Below are 16,060 nucleotides of genomic sequence, written 5' to 3' on the forward strand. Positions count from 1 at the left end.
GCTCTTTTCCCTCCCTCCCCTGCCCCAAGCAGTTTTGTAATGCAATTACCTGGCAGGCAGAAGGGTGAAGTGATCCCAGCCACCCACTAGCTGGGCTCAGCAGGATCTGTGGGCTTCACCTCCGTACAAGTGGCTGTGCCAGTGTCCTGCCACGGTGGCTGGGGCCGGTGCTCTGGGCATGTTAACACGCTTTCTTTTCCTCCCAAAGATGTCCATTGTGCCAGATGCTGACTGGAAGTGCAGGCAAAAGACGAAGACTGTGCCAGACAGCAAAAATCCTGTGTTCCACCAGCACTTTGTGTTGTGAGTATGGCAGAGGCAGCTCTGGGCCATCCCTCAGCACCTCACACAGAGCAGTGGGGACCCCGTGCTGCTGTCCCAGGGCTCCCTCCCCACGCCAAGACCCCGTGTTTGCTTTTGCTTTGTGATCTCTAATAAACACTCAGCACGCCTGAGCAGCTCTGCTGCTGAGATGAGGAGTGACAGACATTATTCTGCTGGTTTTTGTAGCTGAAGTGCCCTGAACTTTTGGGCAGAGCTCTGCAGAGCTGTCAGCACACACAGCATGGCAGTGCTGCTCCTGCATGCTCAGACTTTCTTGCTGGGCAGGAGTTGGACAAACACACTCCTGTTCTTAGACCTGGCACCTGCAGTAGAGTGAATGAGGAAGGTAAAAGAGTTTCCTACAGCTCCAGCATGTCTCTGCATGGGAAAGGAGCTGCATGACTTGGTGTTTGGGTAGAGTTTGTCTCTGCTGGTGACAGAGGCTGGGCCAGCCCTCTGACCTGTGCAGCGTTTGATTTGGCACAGGGTGGTGGTTTCAGAGCATGAACTGTGGCTTGTTCCTTGCATTTACCCTTTGGTGTTGGATGTGAGATTGTTTCCCCCCTGAAACTGCCCAGGAGAGGTCACATCCCCTTGCAGGTGTCTGCCAGGAATGAGCAGATTGCTCTTTGGGGAGGTGCTGCAGTGCTCTGTGCAGAGACTGGAGGAGAAGACCTGGCTGTGAGGAGGCTGAGGAGTCTGTGGCTGCGAGGGCAGCCCTTGCTGAATGCTCCTGGGGAGGCTGATGGGCTGTGCCCTCTTCTTGTTGCAGCCCAGTGCAAGATGAGGATGAGCAGAAGCGTCTCCTGGTCACAGTCTGGAACAGAGAGAGGAATTCCAGGTAAGGGGCTGCCAGCTGGCACAGGATCATTTTCAGATGGGGCTCCCCTGCTCTGGTCACCCCACGTGAGCTCCTCCAGGGCCCCGGGTCCCAAGGGCTGGCCCTGACCTCAGCACTGCTCTGCTCCAGGGCCAGAGATGTCCCAGCTGGGGTCACACCCACGGGCAGCCAGTGCTGGTGAGCACCATGGGCAGGAAACCCTGCCCTTGGCACTCTGTTGCCATCACTGCTGCTTGGGAGCCATCAGCTGGGCCAGCATTTAAAGCCCTGCAGCCGCTCTGCTGGCCAAAGCCAGGCTGGAGTGGGCTGCGACCTCCCCTCGCTCTGGGGACAGTGCAGCGAGGGGCACCAAGGGGCCTGGCACCTTGCAGGCTGTGCTGCCAGCCCAGGCAAGTGCCAGCTGCCTCCTGGGCCGAGCTCCTGCCAGCACCAGGCGGGCTGGAGGTGGCCAGGGTGCTTCAGCCCAGCTCCTCCTTGCCCTGCTGCAGCTGAGCCTCATGCTTACACTGCTCAAACCACGGAGCGGGGGCACGACCTGGGCACTGCCTGGGCAGGGATGGTTGGGGGCTCCCTGAAAAGGGGGGCCAGGGGGGATCTGGTGCTTCAGCAGGCGTGTGCTGCCAGTCCCTGAACTGTGCTTGTCCTGCAGGCAGAGTGAACTGATCGGCTGCATGAGCTTCGGTGTGAAGTCCCTCCTGTCCCTGGACAAGGTACCTCTGTGTCCCAGAGCAGGGTGTGGGGGCTGGGGTGTGCCTCTCTGGGCTCTCTGGGCTCGGTGGGTGGATGAAAACAGGCTTTTCCTCCTGTGGGAGAAGGTGCCTGGGGAGTTCCATGCTCCCATTCCCAGTACGGATGGCCAGTGTGGGACTGGAGTGGTTGTTGGAGATGGGTGGGGAGGCTGTCAGAGGAGGGATCCTGGCACAGGGGATGTCACTCCCTTCTTCAGGGGCACACAGTGGCAGCAGCTGGGGGTGCACAGAGGTGTCCCCAGCACCTTCTGCCTGCCCAGTTTGCAGGGGAGGCACAGGACATGGGGCCAGCCTGCCATGGGTCACATCTGACACGGGGCTGTGATGTGTGTGGGACACACTCAGCCTGACCCCCAGCAGTGCTGATGGGCAGAGAGGGCAGACACAGAGGATTTTTGGCTGCTCCTGCAGGGATTCTGAGTCAGAAGCCGTGTCCCTGCTGCGGCAGCTTTGGTCACGGTGCTGCTGCCGCAGCCTGGCTGAGGCTCGTTAGTACAGCTGGCTCTGCCTCCCTCGGGCACCGAAATGCCTGGAGGGAAGTGTTGATAAATCCCCTGAGCTCACAGAATATCCTGAATATCCCACAGGGAGCACTGAGTCCAACTCCTGCACAGACAATCCCACCCTGAGAGCGTTGTCCAAATGCTCCTTGTTTTTTTTAGACTTACACACATGAGGTGTGGATGTTTTCCTCATAGCAGGAGGCTGAAAAGGAGCTGTTGGTGGCAGTGCCCTGAGAGGTGGAGGAGAGGCCAGTTTGGACAAGTGAGGTGCAGCTTTTTTAAGAGTGTGGTGCTCCCAGGACCTCAGCAAGGTTGAGACGAGGTCCTGTCCCCTGGCTGCTGCATGATGCTGCTGGATACCTTTAAAAACCTGCAATCTTGGTGCTTCACCATTGTTTGTTCCCTCCTTGCAGGGAGGGTGGAATTTTAGCTGTTGCTGAGAGGATTCTGTGTGTGAGCAGCTCTGTGTAACCAGGGCAGCTCCTGCCCTGGAGGGGTGGCATGGGGTGAGCTCTGGCCCTGCATGCACAGCTCCTTCCCTCCCCACAGGAGATCAGCGGCTGGTATTACCTCCTCGGGGAGGACCTGGGCAGGACCAAGCACCTGAAGGTGGCCATGAGGAGGCTGAAGCAGAGCACAGGTGTGTCCCACCACGGGAATATCCCAGGGGATGCTCCTGTGTCAGAGCCTGTGTGTGGAGCAGCCCCAGCCCCACTGCCCCTGCGGGCACTGCTCGGCCCTGTGGTGCATCCCAAAGACTTTTGGGGTGGAGATCGTGGCTGGTTCAGCAGTCCCTGCTCTCCCCTCCACTTCTGGGGCTCTGTGGGGACACTGCAGCCACGTCTGTCCCTCTTGCTTGGCTTTGTCCTCACGCTGCCTCCTGCCTCTCAGACTTGGGGCTCATTGCTGTGGCTCTTTGTCCCTGGGGTCTGTGCTGGATGTTTGGGAGCTTCTCCTCCTGCCCCGGCCCTGCAGGGCTGCCAGGGTGTGGAGGAGCAGGCCCAGGGTGGGGCAGCAGGTGGTGTCCCAGGTGTGCAGCCACCCTGCCTGTCGGGGATGTGTCCGTGCCCTGGAGAGGCCTCATGAGCGGTGTGGGATTGCCAGATGTGCCATCACACTCCTGGGGCCTTCTCCCTTTTTAAAACTTCTTTTAAAAATCATTTCAGAAGTCAAGGCAGGAGGTGAAGGCGCAGCCCAGGAGAGGCAGGAGGCTGTGAGCCTGCAGCAGCTGAAGGTGGGTGTGACAGGGCTGTGAGCCTGCAGCGCTGGGAAGATGTGGGTGCCTGCATGAGGGGTTCCAGACGAGCCAAGGGACAGTGCTTTAGTGAGGGTGAGGCTGAGGTGAGGGGGCTCTGTCACCTTCCTGTCACACCTTGGCTGCCACAGGCAATTTGTTACCCCAGTCAAGCCCCAGCTGGTGGAGGGGGATGATTTGGGTGCTAACCCCCATTAGCCTCAGGGACCTCCTGATTTTCCAGTGTATTCCCACTCAAGACACAGCACAGCCCTGCCTGGGATGGTGGGGCTGGGGCTGGCAGGCTCCTGCCCCACAGCATCGGCTCCTTGGACACGTCTGCTCCTCTCCTCCTTCCAGGACCGAGCGCTGTGGGAAGGGAAAGGCCCATGGTGGAGCCTGGGTGATTTACAGGAGAGGCGAGGATGGGAAATGGGAACACAAACACATGGTTTGCATCGGAAACGGGGCTCGGGCGGCCCCGTGATTTATCTGTGCTGGATTCCGCCCTGTGCTTCCCTCAGCTGCATTTGCAGTTATTTGTTTTACAGCACAGGGCTCAGCAAGACAAACAAAGCCAGCGCCCCTCTCCTCCCTTCCTCTCCGGCAGTCGCCACTGACTTGAAAGGTGGTGGCTGGGGAGGAAGGCTGCTCCTCCTTCCAGCTCCAGCCTGGCAGCCCGGGACAATGCTCTGATGGTTCTGCCACCGTGGCTCTCCTGGGAGTGCTCCTCAGCTCCCTCCCTGGCCCTGCCACCCCAGCCACTGTGCAAAGGAACCTGGATTTTGGGCTCCCTCCAGCCTTCCCTCCTTCTTCATCCCCCTGTAGGAGTGTGGAAGGTATTTTCTTCTCTGTTGGAATCCCATCTCCAAGGGGTTGTGCCCAACTCTGGCAGCTGAGCCTTGCTGGGTATCCTGCTGCTGGAAATGCAAGAGTTCCCCTTGGCCTTTAATTCCCAAATTCCACCATGGATGCAGCTCAGCTGACCTCGGTGCTTCCCCCTCGGTGACTTTACAAACACAAAGTGTGGGGACGTGCATATCCTCTGGGTCTGTGCTTTCAAAAACAAACTGATTTTTTTTTTTGTTGGTTTTTTTTGTTGTTTTTTTTGGGATTTTTTTTGCTTCTACAAACCCAAACCTCTGATTTTTTTTCATGAGCGTGGAGCTGTGTCTTTCATGGAGCGAGGCTCTCACAGCCAGTGCCTGTGAAACGCAGCTCAAACATCCTCCAAGTGTTTGTGAGAACGTCGCAATAACAAAGTGCTCCAAGAATGCCACGGGAACAAAAGCCACATTAACAGAGCTGGGACTAGGGAATACTAAAGAGTTGACAGGAATTTTAATATAAAACTCTCTCCCTTCCTCGTCAGCGAGGGTTTTCAGGAAGCCTCTGGCTTATCGTAAAGCGGCATACAGTGCTCACAGGGGCCGGGGAGGTGAAAGGTGGCTTCCTGCCATTCTTCTCGGGAGCTGGGTTCCCATGGGCGGTCATGCCAGTTTGACTGGGGCTCCTTCCACGCTCGTGCGCTGCGAGGAGTCCGGGATCGCCGCGGGAACCGCGGGGTTTTCATGGGCTGGCGGCGACCGGGGGCTGCCAGGCATGAACCGCTTCAATGGACTCTGCAAGGTGTGCTCGGAGAGGAGGTACAGGCAGGTCTGTATCTCCCCTGGTGTGAGCCAGAGCGTGGCTGCGAGCCCTGGGAAGATCTCGGAGTGTCTGGGGGTTCTCTTGCCGTGGCCGGGCTCTGTGGGTGTTGTTTGTGAGGTATCAATTCGGTATCGGTACAATCTGTAAATGGTAGTGAGGAGAGAAGGAAAGCATCTTCACGTGGGTGCCTGTAGCTGGTCTCTGCCTCTTGCTGCAGTGGAGAAATGGACAGAGAGGGGATGCTTCTTAAATCTATAGAAATTATTGAAATATAAAAATATCAGTAAATGCAACAAATATATTTACTGTACAGCTTGCAGGTAGCATGCTGCTGGTAACAGCGTTAAGCTGCAAGGTGTTGTCTTAATTTCCCCTTATTAGAGAAGAAGCAGGCACAGCAGGCTGCTACTGCCTCTTTTTAATTAATTTTAGTGTTTTTGGGAGCTAACAGCACTTGTTTCCTGAGGAGCAGCTCGCTGTGCTGGTTCCAGTTCTCCCAGTGCACGATGCCAGGTGCTGCTTTTCCATGTGCAGGTCCCAGTCTCCTGCATTTCAAAGAAATATTCTTTCTGTGATCTGGATTGGGACTCCCTGCTCAGGGTCAGCTTCTCCCTGTGCTCCTGAGCTCATCATCCAGGTTATTCCAAAGCTGCTGTGGGGACAGCAAATACTGGGAATTACAAAAGCAGCAGAATTCCAAACCCAGCTGCCCCTTTCTTACCAGGGCTGGGGTGACCATCTCAAGCAGGAAAGCTGCTCTGCCTTGGCTGAATAACAACTGACTCTGCTTTGTTACTCAGACCTCCTCAAGTCTTTATTTTCAAAATTTCCTCTGCATTCTTTTGGCAAGGTTTGGGTACAGCAATCCTCCCCACCCACCTCCCAGCTCCCGGCAGATGCTCACAATTCTTTAGTTCTGTGCATGGCAGCAAAAATGGGCAAAAAATGGGCAAAAAATGGGCAAAAAATGGGCAACCACTGCCTGTGGTGGGAGCTGAGAAGCATCAGCAGGGAGAAGCTGATTTTCAGTGGCACAGGGCAGGTGGGGGGCAAGGTCAGCCAGCTCAGGGAGAAGGAGTGGGAGATGAAATCGTGGGATATGGAATATCCTGAGCTGGAAGGGGCTCACAGGGACTGTGGAGTCCAAGTCCTGATTGGACTGAGCTGTGAGGTTCATTCAGAGGTGCAGAGCCACCTCTTTGCGGAGCCAGAAAGCTCCAGAGGGAAAAATAGTCAGTGTAGTGGGGCTGGATCTGTGTTTTGATCCTGCCAGGACGAGCCAGTTTCTCTTTTGAAGCCTGATTTTATGCTGAGCAATCACACAGGGACAAGGCATAGGGAAATGAGATCTCACTGCCTTTGTCCTCCTGTGGTAAAGGAGTGAGGAACCATATCACCTCCTTGGCAACTTCTGCTGAATTCCTCATCTTCCTTCTGCCTATTTGTTCTCAAAATAATACAGGTCAGATGTAGGATTTTAATTTTCTTTTCTCTGTCAGTAAAACAAGCATCTTGACTAATGTCTTGGGGGCTAATCAGGTATTTACAGGATCTGTCACGCTGAGCTGCTGCTGGAAGCCAACATCAAAAAATAAGCATCCTTTTATTAATAAACTCAATGCTCCTCGAATGAGGAGGAGAAATGAGCCTAAATCAACCCAGCATCCACCCTCTCCAAACTCAGCAAGGGAAAACACACTCAGCCCAGGGAAAGGGGTGATGCACACAGATTTCTGGAGGACAGGAGCATGCTGAGCTGGCAGCTCCCTCCGGGGCAGGGGAGTGCTGCTATTTCTGTATTCTCCAGAATAGAAATGTACAGGAAATGAAATGTTTAAGTGACTTGCTTAGAGGAGTCAGTGTCAGGGCCAGACTGCCAGGTTTTCCTTTCCAACAGCTTCTCCTTGCACTTGGAAGAGCTGGGAGCAGAGTGTGAGCTGAATAAACGCTCCTTTTGTGCCATTCCAGACACCCTTGGCTTGAACTGGCACCGCCTTTTGGGCAGCCTTGTGGGGGTCACAGTGACAGCCCTTCCCCACCTCTAAAATGCCATGTGCCAGCATTTCCAGAGGCTGTGGGGCCGTGTGGGAGTGAGGGGATCATCCCACACCGTGGCTGCTGTCCCGCTGACAGGCGGCTCCGGTGTCTCCCTGCAGATCACGATCCCTCGCGGCAGTGATGGCTTTGGCTTCACGATCTGCTGCGACTCCCCAGTCCGTGTGCAGGCAGTGGATTCTGGTAAGAGATTGGATCCCTTTCATCCCTCTTGATTTGAATGAATTATTGCTCCTTTTCTGCTTCCCAGAGCTGGCTGTGATTCTGGAGCTCCCATGCCTTGCAGGACTCTGGGTACCTCCAAGAAACTTCATTAAATGAATTCTCTGTTGCCTCTAATGGGGTCAGAGGCCACTGGGTTAGCACTGTGTCACTATTTTGGCAGTGCTTTGCAGTAATTTGCAGAGATTTTGTTCCCTTCCCTCTCCAACCTGAGAACTGTCTGTCTGGTTGGGAAATCATTCGGGGGGAAAACAGGTCAGAGGGGAGCAGGATTGCAGGAATCCTCAGTTCCCTGAGTAGATCCTCTTGCTGTGGACCTGTGGGATGGGCTGGTGTCTCCAGAGCGCCCTGCTGCTCCTCACTGCAGCCCAGGAACACTGGAAGTTCCCACAGTGGCTCTGGGGGAGCACTGATGGCTCTGTCCTGGTGCTCTGTGTGTGAATGTGCTGCAGGATGAAGCTCCAGGCTGGCTGACCCCACTTCATTTTTGGGCTGTGGGTGTCAGATGGGGTTTGGGGGAGTGAGTGGTGCAAGCTGTGGAGCTCTCTGGGTGTCTCCAAGCTCCAGGGCTTCTCCTCCCTGTCCCACTTGGCCTCCTGCCTGGCTGGTGACTGAATTTGTCCCTCTCAGGTGGCCCAGCAGAGAAGGCAGGTCTGCAGCAGCTCGACACGGTGCTGCAGCTGAACGAGCAGCCTGTGGAGCACTGGAAATGTGTGGAGCTGGCACACGAAATCCGGTGGGTGCTCCCCAAAAAACCCAGGGCAGGGACAGGTGGCTTGAGGGATCCCAGGGCAGGGTGGTGGGAGCATTGAGTAACTGTGGGAAGGAGAAAGCTCTGAGGGATCCACAAAGCTGGGAAAGGATTCCCTGGAGGAGAGGGAAGGATGCAGGAAAGGATTCCCTGGAGGAGAGGGAAGGATGCAGGAAAAGATTCCCTGGAGGAGAGGGAAGGATGCAGGAAAAGATTCTCTGGAGGAGAGGGAAGGATGCAGGAAAAGATTCCCTGGAGGAGAGGGAAGGATGCAGGAAGGGATTCTCTGGAGGAGAGGGAAGGATGGAAGGGCTGGGGAGCACGGGAGAGGGGCAGAGACTTTGGAGGGAGGAAGGGCTGATTTCCCCACCCCATCTCTCGCAGGAACTGTCCCACGGAGATCATCCTCCTGGTGTGGAGGCTGGTGCCTCAGGTGAAGCCGGCCCACGAGGGCATGACCCGCAGGTCCTCCTGCAAATCCACCTACGACCTTCAGTCCCCTCCCAACAAGCGGGAGAAGAACGGCCCCGCGCAGGTGGAGCAGCGCCGCAGCTGCCACATCCTCTACGATGGCACCGAGGGGCTGGGGCTGCACACCTGGGACAGGTACACCGAGCTGGGCAAGAGGGGCCAGAGCACCCTGCCAGCCCTGTCCCGGGTGCCCTCTGCTGCAGACCAGAACTACATCATCCTGGCTCCTCTGAACCCCGGCAGCCAGGTAGGGCTCGGGGGCTGCACGGGGCTCTGCAGCCTCTCCTGGCCCCTGCTTCAGACTCATCTCGAAATATTTGCCAATTTGACAAGCCACACCTCTGTCCCTTGGTGGAGCTTTCGCTGTTTTCCTGAAGCATTTCCCTGCTGCCTCCCCTCGGGGCTCACCCCAGGAATTTGGGGAGGATGTGGGGAGCGTTCCCACCGCACAAGAACCACTCTGCAAGTCATTGCTCTCATTTTCTACTGCAAAAATGTTTATTTTTACCCCCCTCTCTGAAGCGCTTTGGCTTGGCTGGGTTTGGCATGTTAACTTCTGTAGCTGGTTGTTGTCACTGTCCGTGGCCTGCAGGTGACCGTGTCCCCTCTGTCCCTCACAGCTGCTGAGGCCCGTGTACCAGGAGGACGGCACTACTGTGGGTGAGTTGTCCCTGTGCCAGGAACGCTGCTCAGAGCACCGAAGCTGGCCTTCCTTGTCACCCAGCCCTTGTCCCCAGCCCTGCAAAGGGCTCATGGTTCAGGCAGGAGCAGCAGCCCAGGGGTTTTGGGTGGGAGCATCTCCCCACTGTGGCTGAAACCCAAAAGCAGAGGGGAGCGTGGCACGGGGTGAGCCCCATGTGAGGAGGGCTTTTCCCACCAGGACAGGCAGGCTGACAACACCAGGTGTGAGAGCTGTAAGTATTGTGGTTCCCCACGTGTCTGTGGGCTCATCCATGATAAATTCCCCTCCTCATCCATTAAACCTTTTCTGGGAGAGCTGTTCCCTGCTCTGAGGCTCCCTGCAGGGGTGAGGGTGGCTGTGGCTCACATCAGTGCAGCTTTTTGTGCCAGATTTGGGGAATTTTGAAGCCCTGGGCTGCTGCAAAGTCTCTGGCAGCCTCTGGGCCAGCTGTCCTGAAAAAACCTTTGAAACATTAACTCAGAACATAAAGCACACTGGTGACAGGTGTGTGTGGGATGTCTGGAGCTCCCCGGGGATGGCTGGGCCCGTGGGAAGAGTGGGCTGAGATGGGTGGCAGGGCTGGGCACTGCAGGAATCCAGGTCCCTGTGGAAATACCCCTTGTGTGCTCATGAATCTGGGTGCTTTGGGAGGCTGTGCTTGCACCCTGGCCCATCTGGATGGCCTCAGGGTGAGCTGTGCATCCCTAGGAGAGCTGAGCTCTTGGAGGAGTGGGAATCCCTCAGCATTCCCTGTCTGGTGAGGGCACAGCTGGAAAACTTGGTGCTGTCTCTAAGGTGGGGCAGTGTCCAGAGAAGTGTGGGGCTGGCAGAGCCATGGGGGGAGTGCTGGGGAGCAGGAGGGGGCACTGTGGGTGCCAGGCCTTCGTGCCTCGGGTGCTCCCAGCCCTGGAGCTCTGCAGCCAGCAGAATTTTCCGTTCTCAACTGCAGGGGATGTTTTGTTCCGTGGATAATTGCAGCTCTTTCCTGCTGTTTGTGGATCCTGTGAAAAGATGAGCTGGACCACAGGGACTTGTTCTTACAGTGGGGTGGGATTTGAAAGGCTTGGGCTTCTTCCCGTAACAATTTTTTTGATTTTTATGGATTTATTTGTTTTTAATTATTTAATGTTAATTTCAGAGGGAGGGAAGGTATCAGTTAACCTGAGCAAGGATGAGGTGTGGCAGCGCAGAGCTGCCCACCCAGCCACAGGAGCTGACATTTGGGTGTGTTTCTGTGCCAGGACTTGTGCAGGTGATAATTTCCTCTGATAAAACCAGGTGATTTAGGGATAAGAGCAAAAGCAAACCCTGAACAGCCCAGACAGATCTTATCTGCTCTGTGCTGAGCTGCCTCTTGCGCTTCGATGTTATCTGACAGCACAGCCAGGAAAAAGGGAAAAGGGAAAATGTCAGGATTAATGCACTTAGAGGTGGAAACAACCTCTTAGGTCACGAGGGTCCCCCCAGCAAAGGCAGCTGCTCCAGCCAGCAGTAAACAGCCAAGCTGGCTTCCCAGCCCAGCTCTGGCTGGCTCTGCTGCCTTTATCTGGGAGCAAATGTGCTATTTCCTAATACTTAATGGAATATGTAATGCTGGGCAGGTTTGTGTATTTGCTTTGGACGAGACCTTATCTGCCCCTGGCCGTGGTCAGGAGTGTTTTGGTTCATTTCTGCCTGGGAAGGTTCTGGGCAGCAGCTGCAGTGCAGGGGTAAAACGCTGCTGTGGTGGGAGCAGGAGCTCTGGGGTGGCTGCAGGAGGGAAGGAGGGAAGCTGGGGGTCCCCAGGGAGCTGCAGGAGGGAAATTCATTCCTGTTCCTGTGGGGGAGAAGGAGAATGCTCCAGCTCCTCACCTGGATATTTTCAATCCCAGTGGAGAGCTCTGCCTGCAGCCCCAAGCTGGATCAGTTACAGGAGGAGTGAGGAAGGAAATGCATCGATTTTTCAGTGGGGTTTCTTTTGGAGATGTGAATTTTTGGTCAGAGAGCATTCAGTTCCTGTTGGATCTGCTGCCTGCGAGTTTTAGGGCAGAGCACAGGTTGCTGGTGTCCAGCAGGACGTGGTGTGGGCTCTGCTTGAGCAGCTGAGGTGGGAGTGTGCAGGAAAAAGCCTCCTTTGAGTCAGGGTAGCTCTCTTCAGGGAAAAGGGGCAGACTGGAAAGCAGTCAGGCTGCTTGGACCTTTCCCAGCCCCAGAATGTAATGCTGAAAAACAGAGGATGGTGTGATGCCAGCCTCATGAACAGTGAGGTCATCCTTTATAAATACACCCAATGTCTGAAACACCATCTCTGGCAGCAGCAGGGATTGATCCCAGCCATGAATGTGCTTTTGTAACTTCTGCCTCCTTCTCTGACACCTCCACTCCTGGTGTCTCCTGAGATCTGTGATTAACCCACTGCCCCATGTCATGACATTCCTGCACTTTGCCAACTTCCACACCCAGAATCCAGAGCAGGCAGGACTTGTGTGGATAAAAATGTTGAAGTCCCTCTCCAGCTCTCCTGGAGCCCCTTTAGGGCCTGGCAGGGGCTCTGAGCTCTCCCTGGAGCTTCTCCTCCCCAGGTGAGCCCCCCCAGCTCTCCCAGCCTGGCTCCAGAGGGGCTCCAGCCCTGGGAGCATCTTGGTGTCTCCTCTGGATCTCTCCAGCAGCTCCAGGTCCTGCCTGTGCTGGGCCCTGGAGTGGGACAGAGCACTGCAGGTGCTCTCAGGAGGGCAGATCAGAGGGCAGAGCACCTGGTGGGATGTGCTGGCCTGAAGCAGAGCTTGCTGTGGCCTCCCTGGGGTCCTGTTTGAACCTTCCCAGCCGTGTCTGTGCTGCTGCTGGCACCCACTGAAGTCCTGGCAGCACCAAGCAAGTGGCTCTGGAGCAAAACCACCCAGGGGCATCTTGTTTCCAGTTAGAAAAAATGGAATCACTGCTGTTATTTCATGAATCCCTGGGACACCTGGGCAGTGCTCTGGGCTCCAGCAATTCCCCAGGATTTCCATGCCCTCCTCCAGCCTGGGAAAGCAGGACTGAGCTGGAGTGGGCAGAGCTGCAGCTCCCTCCTCATTCTGTGTTTCCTTCTGCCTCCTCTGTCCACGCAGGGAATGGCTGTAAAGGGAAATCCCACACGGGCTCTGGGAGGAAATCCAGGCTGATGAAGACTGTGCAGACCATGAAGAGCTATGGGAACTACCAGAACTGCACCATAGTGAGGCCTCACATCCCCCATTCCTACGGCACCTACGTGACCCTGGCTCCCAAAGTGCTGGTGTTCCCCATCTTTGTGCAGGTCTGTGCAGCTGGAGGGGCTGGGGTGTGATCGTGGCTGGGGCCATGCAAGGATCTCCTTCCCACCAGGATCCCTGGTGTCCTCAGCTCTCCTCTGGAGCTGGCTGTGCTTGGCACAGTGCTGGGGCTGTCTCAAAGGGAATTGTGTCCTGCCCAAGCAATTCTGTGTTGGTTCTTTTTTTTTCTCTCCTTTTCAGCTTTCAAATCTGGCCCTTGGTACTTGCTTGGGTCAGGAGGAGGTGTCCCAGCTTTTGGCCTTCAGAGCTAACTTTGGAACTGCAGATCAGTGTGGTTCTGCTTGAGGCTCTTTGTGCTGTCAGTGTGTGCAATCACAGGGGTTTTACTTTAGCTGGTGGCCACACTAAAATTTGGGCAACCTGTGCTGTCCCCACCCTGCCAGGGAACAATTCCTGCCCAAGATCCCATCCAGCCCTGCCCTCTGGCACTGGGAGCCATTCCCTGGCTCCTGTCCCTCCATCCCTTGTCCCCAGTCCCTCTCCAGCTCTCCTGGAGCCCCTTTAGGCACTGGCAGGGGCTCTGAGCTCTCCTGGAGCCTTCTCTTCCCCACCCTCAGCTGTCCCAGCCTGGCTCCAGGGCAGAGGACAAGGATTCAGAGAAGCAATGGCTTGACAGGGAATGTTCTGCCTCTACAGTTCCATGATCTGTTTTAAGAAAACAGCCCTGAATTTGGTGGTAGTAGTTCTAACTCCCTCTGTGTCCTTCATTTTGTCCTTCATATGGCCAGAACCCCAAAAATCTCATCTGCTCCACGTATTTTAGTACGTTGCTGATGAATCCTTTCCTTTCTGAGCCTGTGGGGAGCCCTTTGTCCTGCCGTGGCAGTGGCATTGTCACCTCAGCTCAGCCCGGCCACTTCCTCTGGGCTGAAAGCATGGTCCACGTTCCCTGTCACTCCAGGCTGAGCCATGGGCTGCCTGAGGCCAGTGTGGGCTGGGCTGGAGCTGGGGGAAGGTGTTTGATCACCTCCCTCCTCCCTGCAGGCACCTGGGTGAGCCCTCAGCTTGTGTTCACCTGCCTGGGCTCGGCATGGGTGGCCTTCGGTAGGAACACCTCTGGCACTTTCTGCCTCCTTTTTCCCAAAACTTGGAGTTCACCTGGGAGTCTGCCACTGCAGGAGCTGGTGTTTCTCTTTGCCCTGCCCTGTCTGTGCAGATCCCCTCCTGTTCCCACCGTGCTGCTCCCAAGGGTGATCCCAGGCTGCTGCTGCAGGGTTTGTTCTGCACTTAGGCCACGTGAACCTTTCATTCTCCAGCACTGACTGGGGAGCTGGGTGTGGCATGGGAAGGACAGGAATTCTCAGAAGTTGCTCTGAGAGTGATGCACAGCAGCAGGGACAAATATTGGTGCCCGGGGGACGTGGAACCTGCCGTGCCAGCAGCGTGGTTGTGCTTCCTGCTGACACCAGCCGTGCAGGGCAGCCCCTGCCAGAGGCAAGGGCTGCTTGTCTTTTCAGAGCTGGGGCTGATGTGGGTGTGAGTGCAAGGCTTTGTTTGCTCCTCTGACTGGACTGCAGACTTTGTGTCCTGAGCACAGTGCGGGGTGGCTTCTCCCCCAGTGAGTTACAGCTCAAAGTGACGACAAAGTGGCTTTGGTGGGTGGAAAGTGTATCTCACAAACCACACCACCACTGGAAGGTGTGACTGTTTCTTTTGTTTTATTTTATTTTTTTTTTCCCATCCAAACTTAGCCCCTGGATCTTTGCAACCCAGCCCGGACTCTGCTGCTGTCAGAGGAGCTGCTCCTTCACGAGAGCAGGAACAGGACTACACAGGTAAAACTCTTCCACCTTGTCTGAGCTCTCCAAACCTGCTCTTCTGCTGTCTTACATAGAGGGCTGAATCATAGAATCATAGAATCACCATGCTTTGGGTGGGAAGGGACCTTAAACCCATCCCATCCCACCCCAGCCATGGCAGGGACACCTCCCACTGTCCCAGGGTGATCCAAATCCCGTCCAGCCTGGCCTTGGGCACTGCCAGGGATCCAGGGGCAGCCCCAGCTGCTCTGGGCACCCTGTGCCAGGGCCTGCCCACCCTGCCAGGGAACAATTCCTGCCCAAGATCCCATCCAGCCCTGCCCTCTGGCACTGGGAGCCATTCCCTGTGTCCTGTCCCTCCATCCCTTGTCCCCAGTCCCTCTCCAGCTCTCCTGGAGCCCCTTCAGACCCTGGAGGGGACTTTGAGAAGGGACTGGAAGGGTCATTTCTTTACATTGAGAAGGGAGATGTTCCATTGTGCAGTAATTATATTGCTGTGATACTTGCAATGATTTCTGGTCAGTTTATGGTGGGATAAATATCAAAACTCTACTGTGCTAGAAATCAGCTGTTGTTCCTGTTGCCTTTGGGCTCACAGAGAGGAAACTGCAGGTGGAAAATTCACATCAGTGACAGCCCAGCAGACTCAGGGGGAAGGGGTTTAAGGATGTTTCGTGCTAGGTTAGAGAAGACAGAATGACAGAATGGTTCAGGCTGAAAAGTGCCACTGGAAGTCACCCAGTCCCATCCCCTTGTTCAGGATGCCCTGAAGTCACTCTGGATTGTGCCCATATGGCTTTGCAGCATCTCCAGGGAAGGAGAATCCACAACCTAGAACTAGAACCAGACAGAGAACTTGCTACAGATGTTCTCAGAATTTCAGTTCCCGAAACAGCTCACGTGTCCTGTCCAAATTCCTCTCATTCTTTTTACTTCGACTTTTCTGCATGTTATTGGAGAGCTGTTGGGAATCTGGGGACACAACAGGACTTTGGCACCCTGTGGATGAGACAACTTTCACCATCCAAACTGGCAGAGTTTGGATGTGTTGATTACATTTGCTGCTGGTTTCCCTTGCATCCAACTGCGAAGTCTGCAAAGCCTTGGGATTTGGGAGGCAGAGCCCACTCATGCTCTGCTAACCAGTTTCAGAGGATCTCACAGAGTAATTTGGGCTTGAATTCAGCTGGAGTGAACAATGTGTCATCTTCACAGATCTGTAGAGGAAGTTCTACTTGACTCGTTTTGGTCTCTGGGTGGCCAATAGCAGGAGCCCAGAGCCACTTCCCATCACTGGCCAGTACAAACCAGCAGAGGGTTGTGCTAAGTGACTCCTCTCTTTCTGGTTTCCATGATGTAATTCATCCCTTGCTTTGACTTGAACCACTTTTTTTTTCTGCCAAAAAGTACATGAAAATACCTCAAAGAACATGAAAAATTCCACGATTGATTAGAGAACTTGGCAGTAACTTGTAACTAAACCCCTTTGCCTGTCTGTCCCGCTGTCCTGTGCTGCTCAGGGTCTTCT

General features: G+C 55.2%; 1 protein-coding gene across 2 annotated transcripts in view; it reads left to right on the forward strand.

Annotated features, from left to right (window-relative positions):
• Nucleotides 1-16,060, forward strand: part of RGS3 (regulator of G protein signaling 3) — a 59,344-nt gene that overhangs the window by 3,262 nt on the left and 40,022 nt on the right. The window contains exons 4-14 of one of the 2 annotated variants that reach the window (XM_014256353.2): nt 209-303; nt 1,097-1,165; nt 1,815-1,875; nt 2,967-3,109; nt 7,168-7,181; nt 7,435-7,539; nt 8,209-8,314; nt 8,714-9,047; nt 9,421-9,456; nt 12,523-12,756; nt 14,464-14,547. In XM_014256353.2, the coding sequence (XP_014111828.1) occupies nt 209-303; nt 1,097-1,165; nt 1,815-1,875; nt 2,967-3,109; nt 7,168-7,181; nt 7,435-7,539; nt 8,209-8,314; nt 8,714-9,047; nt 9,421-9,456; nt 12,523-12,756; nt 14,464-14,547 (1,281 nt within the window). Of the gene's footprint in view, nt 1-208; nt 304-1,096; nt 1,166-1,814; nt 1,876-2,966; nt 3,110-5,155; nt 5,308-7,167; nt 7,182-7,434; nt 7,540-8,208; nt 8,315-8,713; nt 9,048-9,420; nt 9,461-12,522; nt 12,757-14,463; nt 14,548-16,060 lie in introns of those variants that run through there. The other variant, XM_005527154.3, reaches the window with a different exon arrangement.

This window comes from Pseudopodoces humilis, chromosome 22, assembly GCF_049639895.1.
Source record: "Pseudopodoces humilis isolate 2021_Gansu_Grassland_sample_001 chromosome 22, ASM4963989v1, whole genome shotgun sequence".
Taxonomy (NCBI): Eukaryota; Metazoa; Chordata; class Aves; order Passeriformes; family Paridae; genus Pseudopodoces; species Pseudopodoces humilis.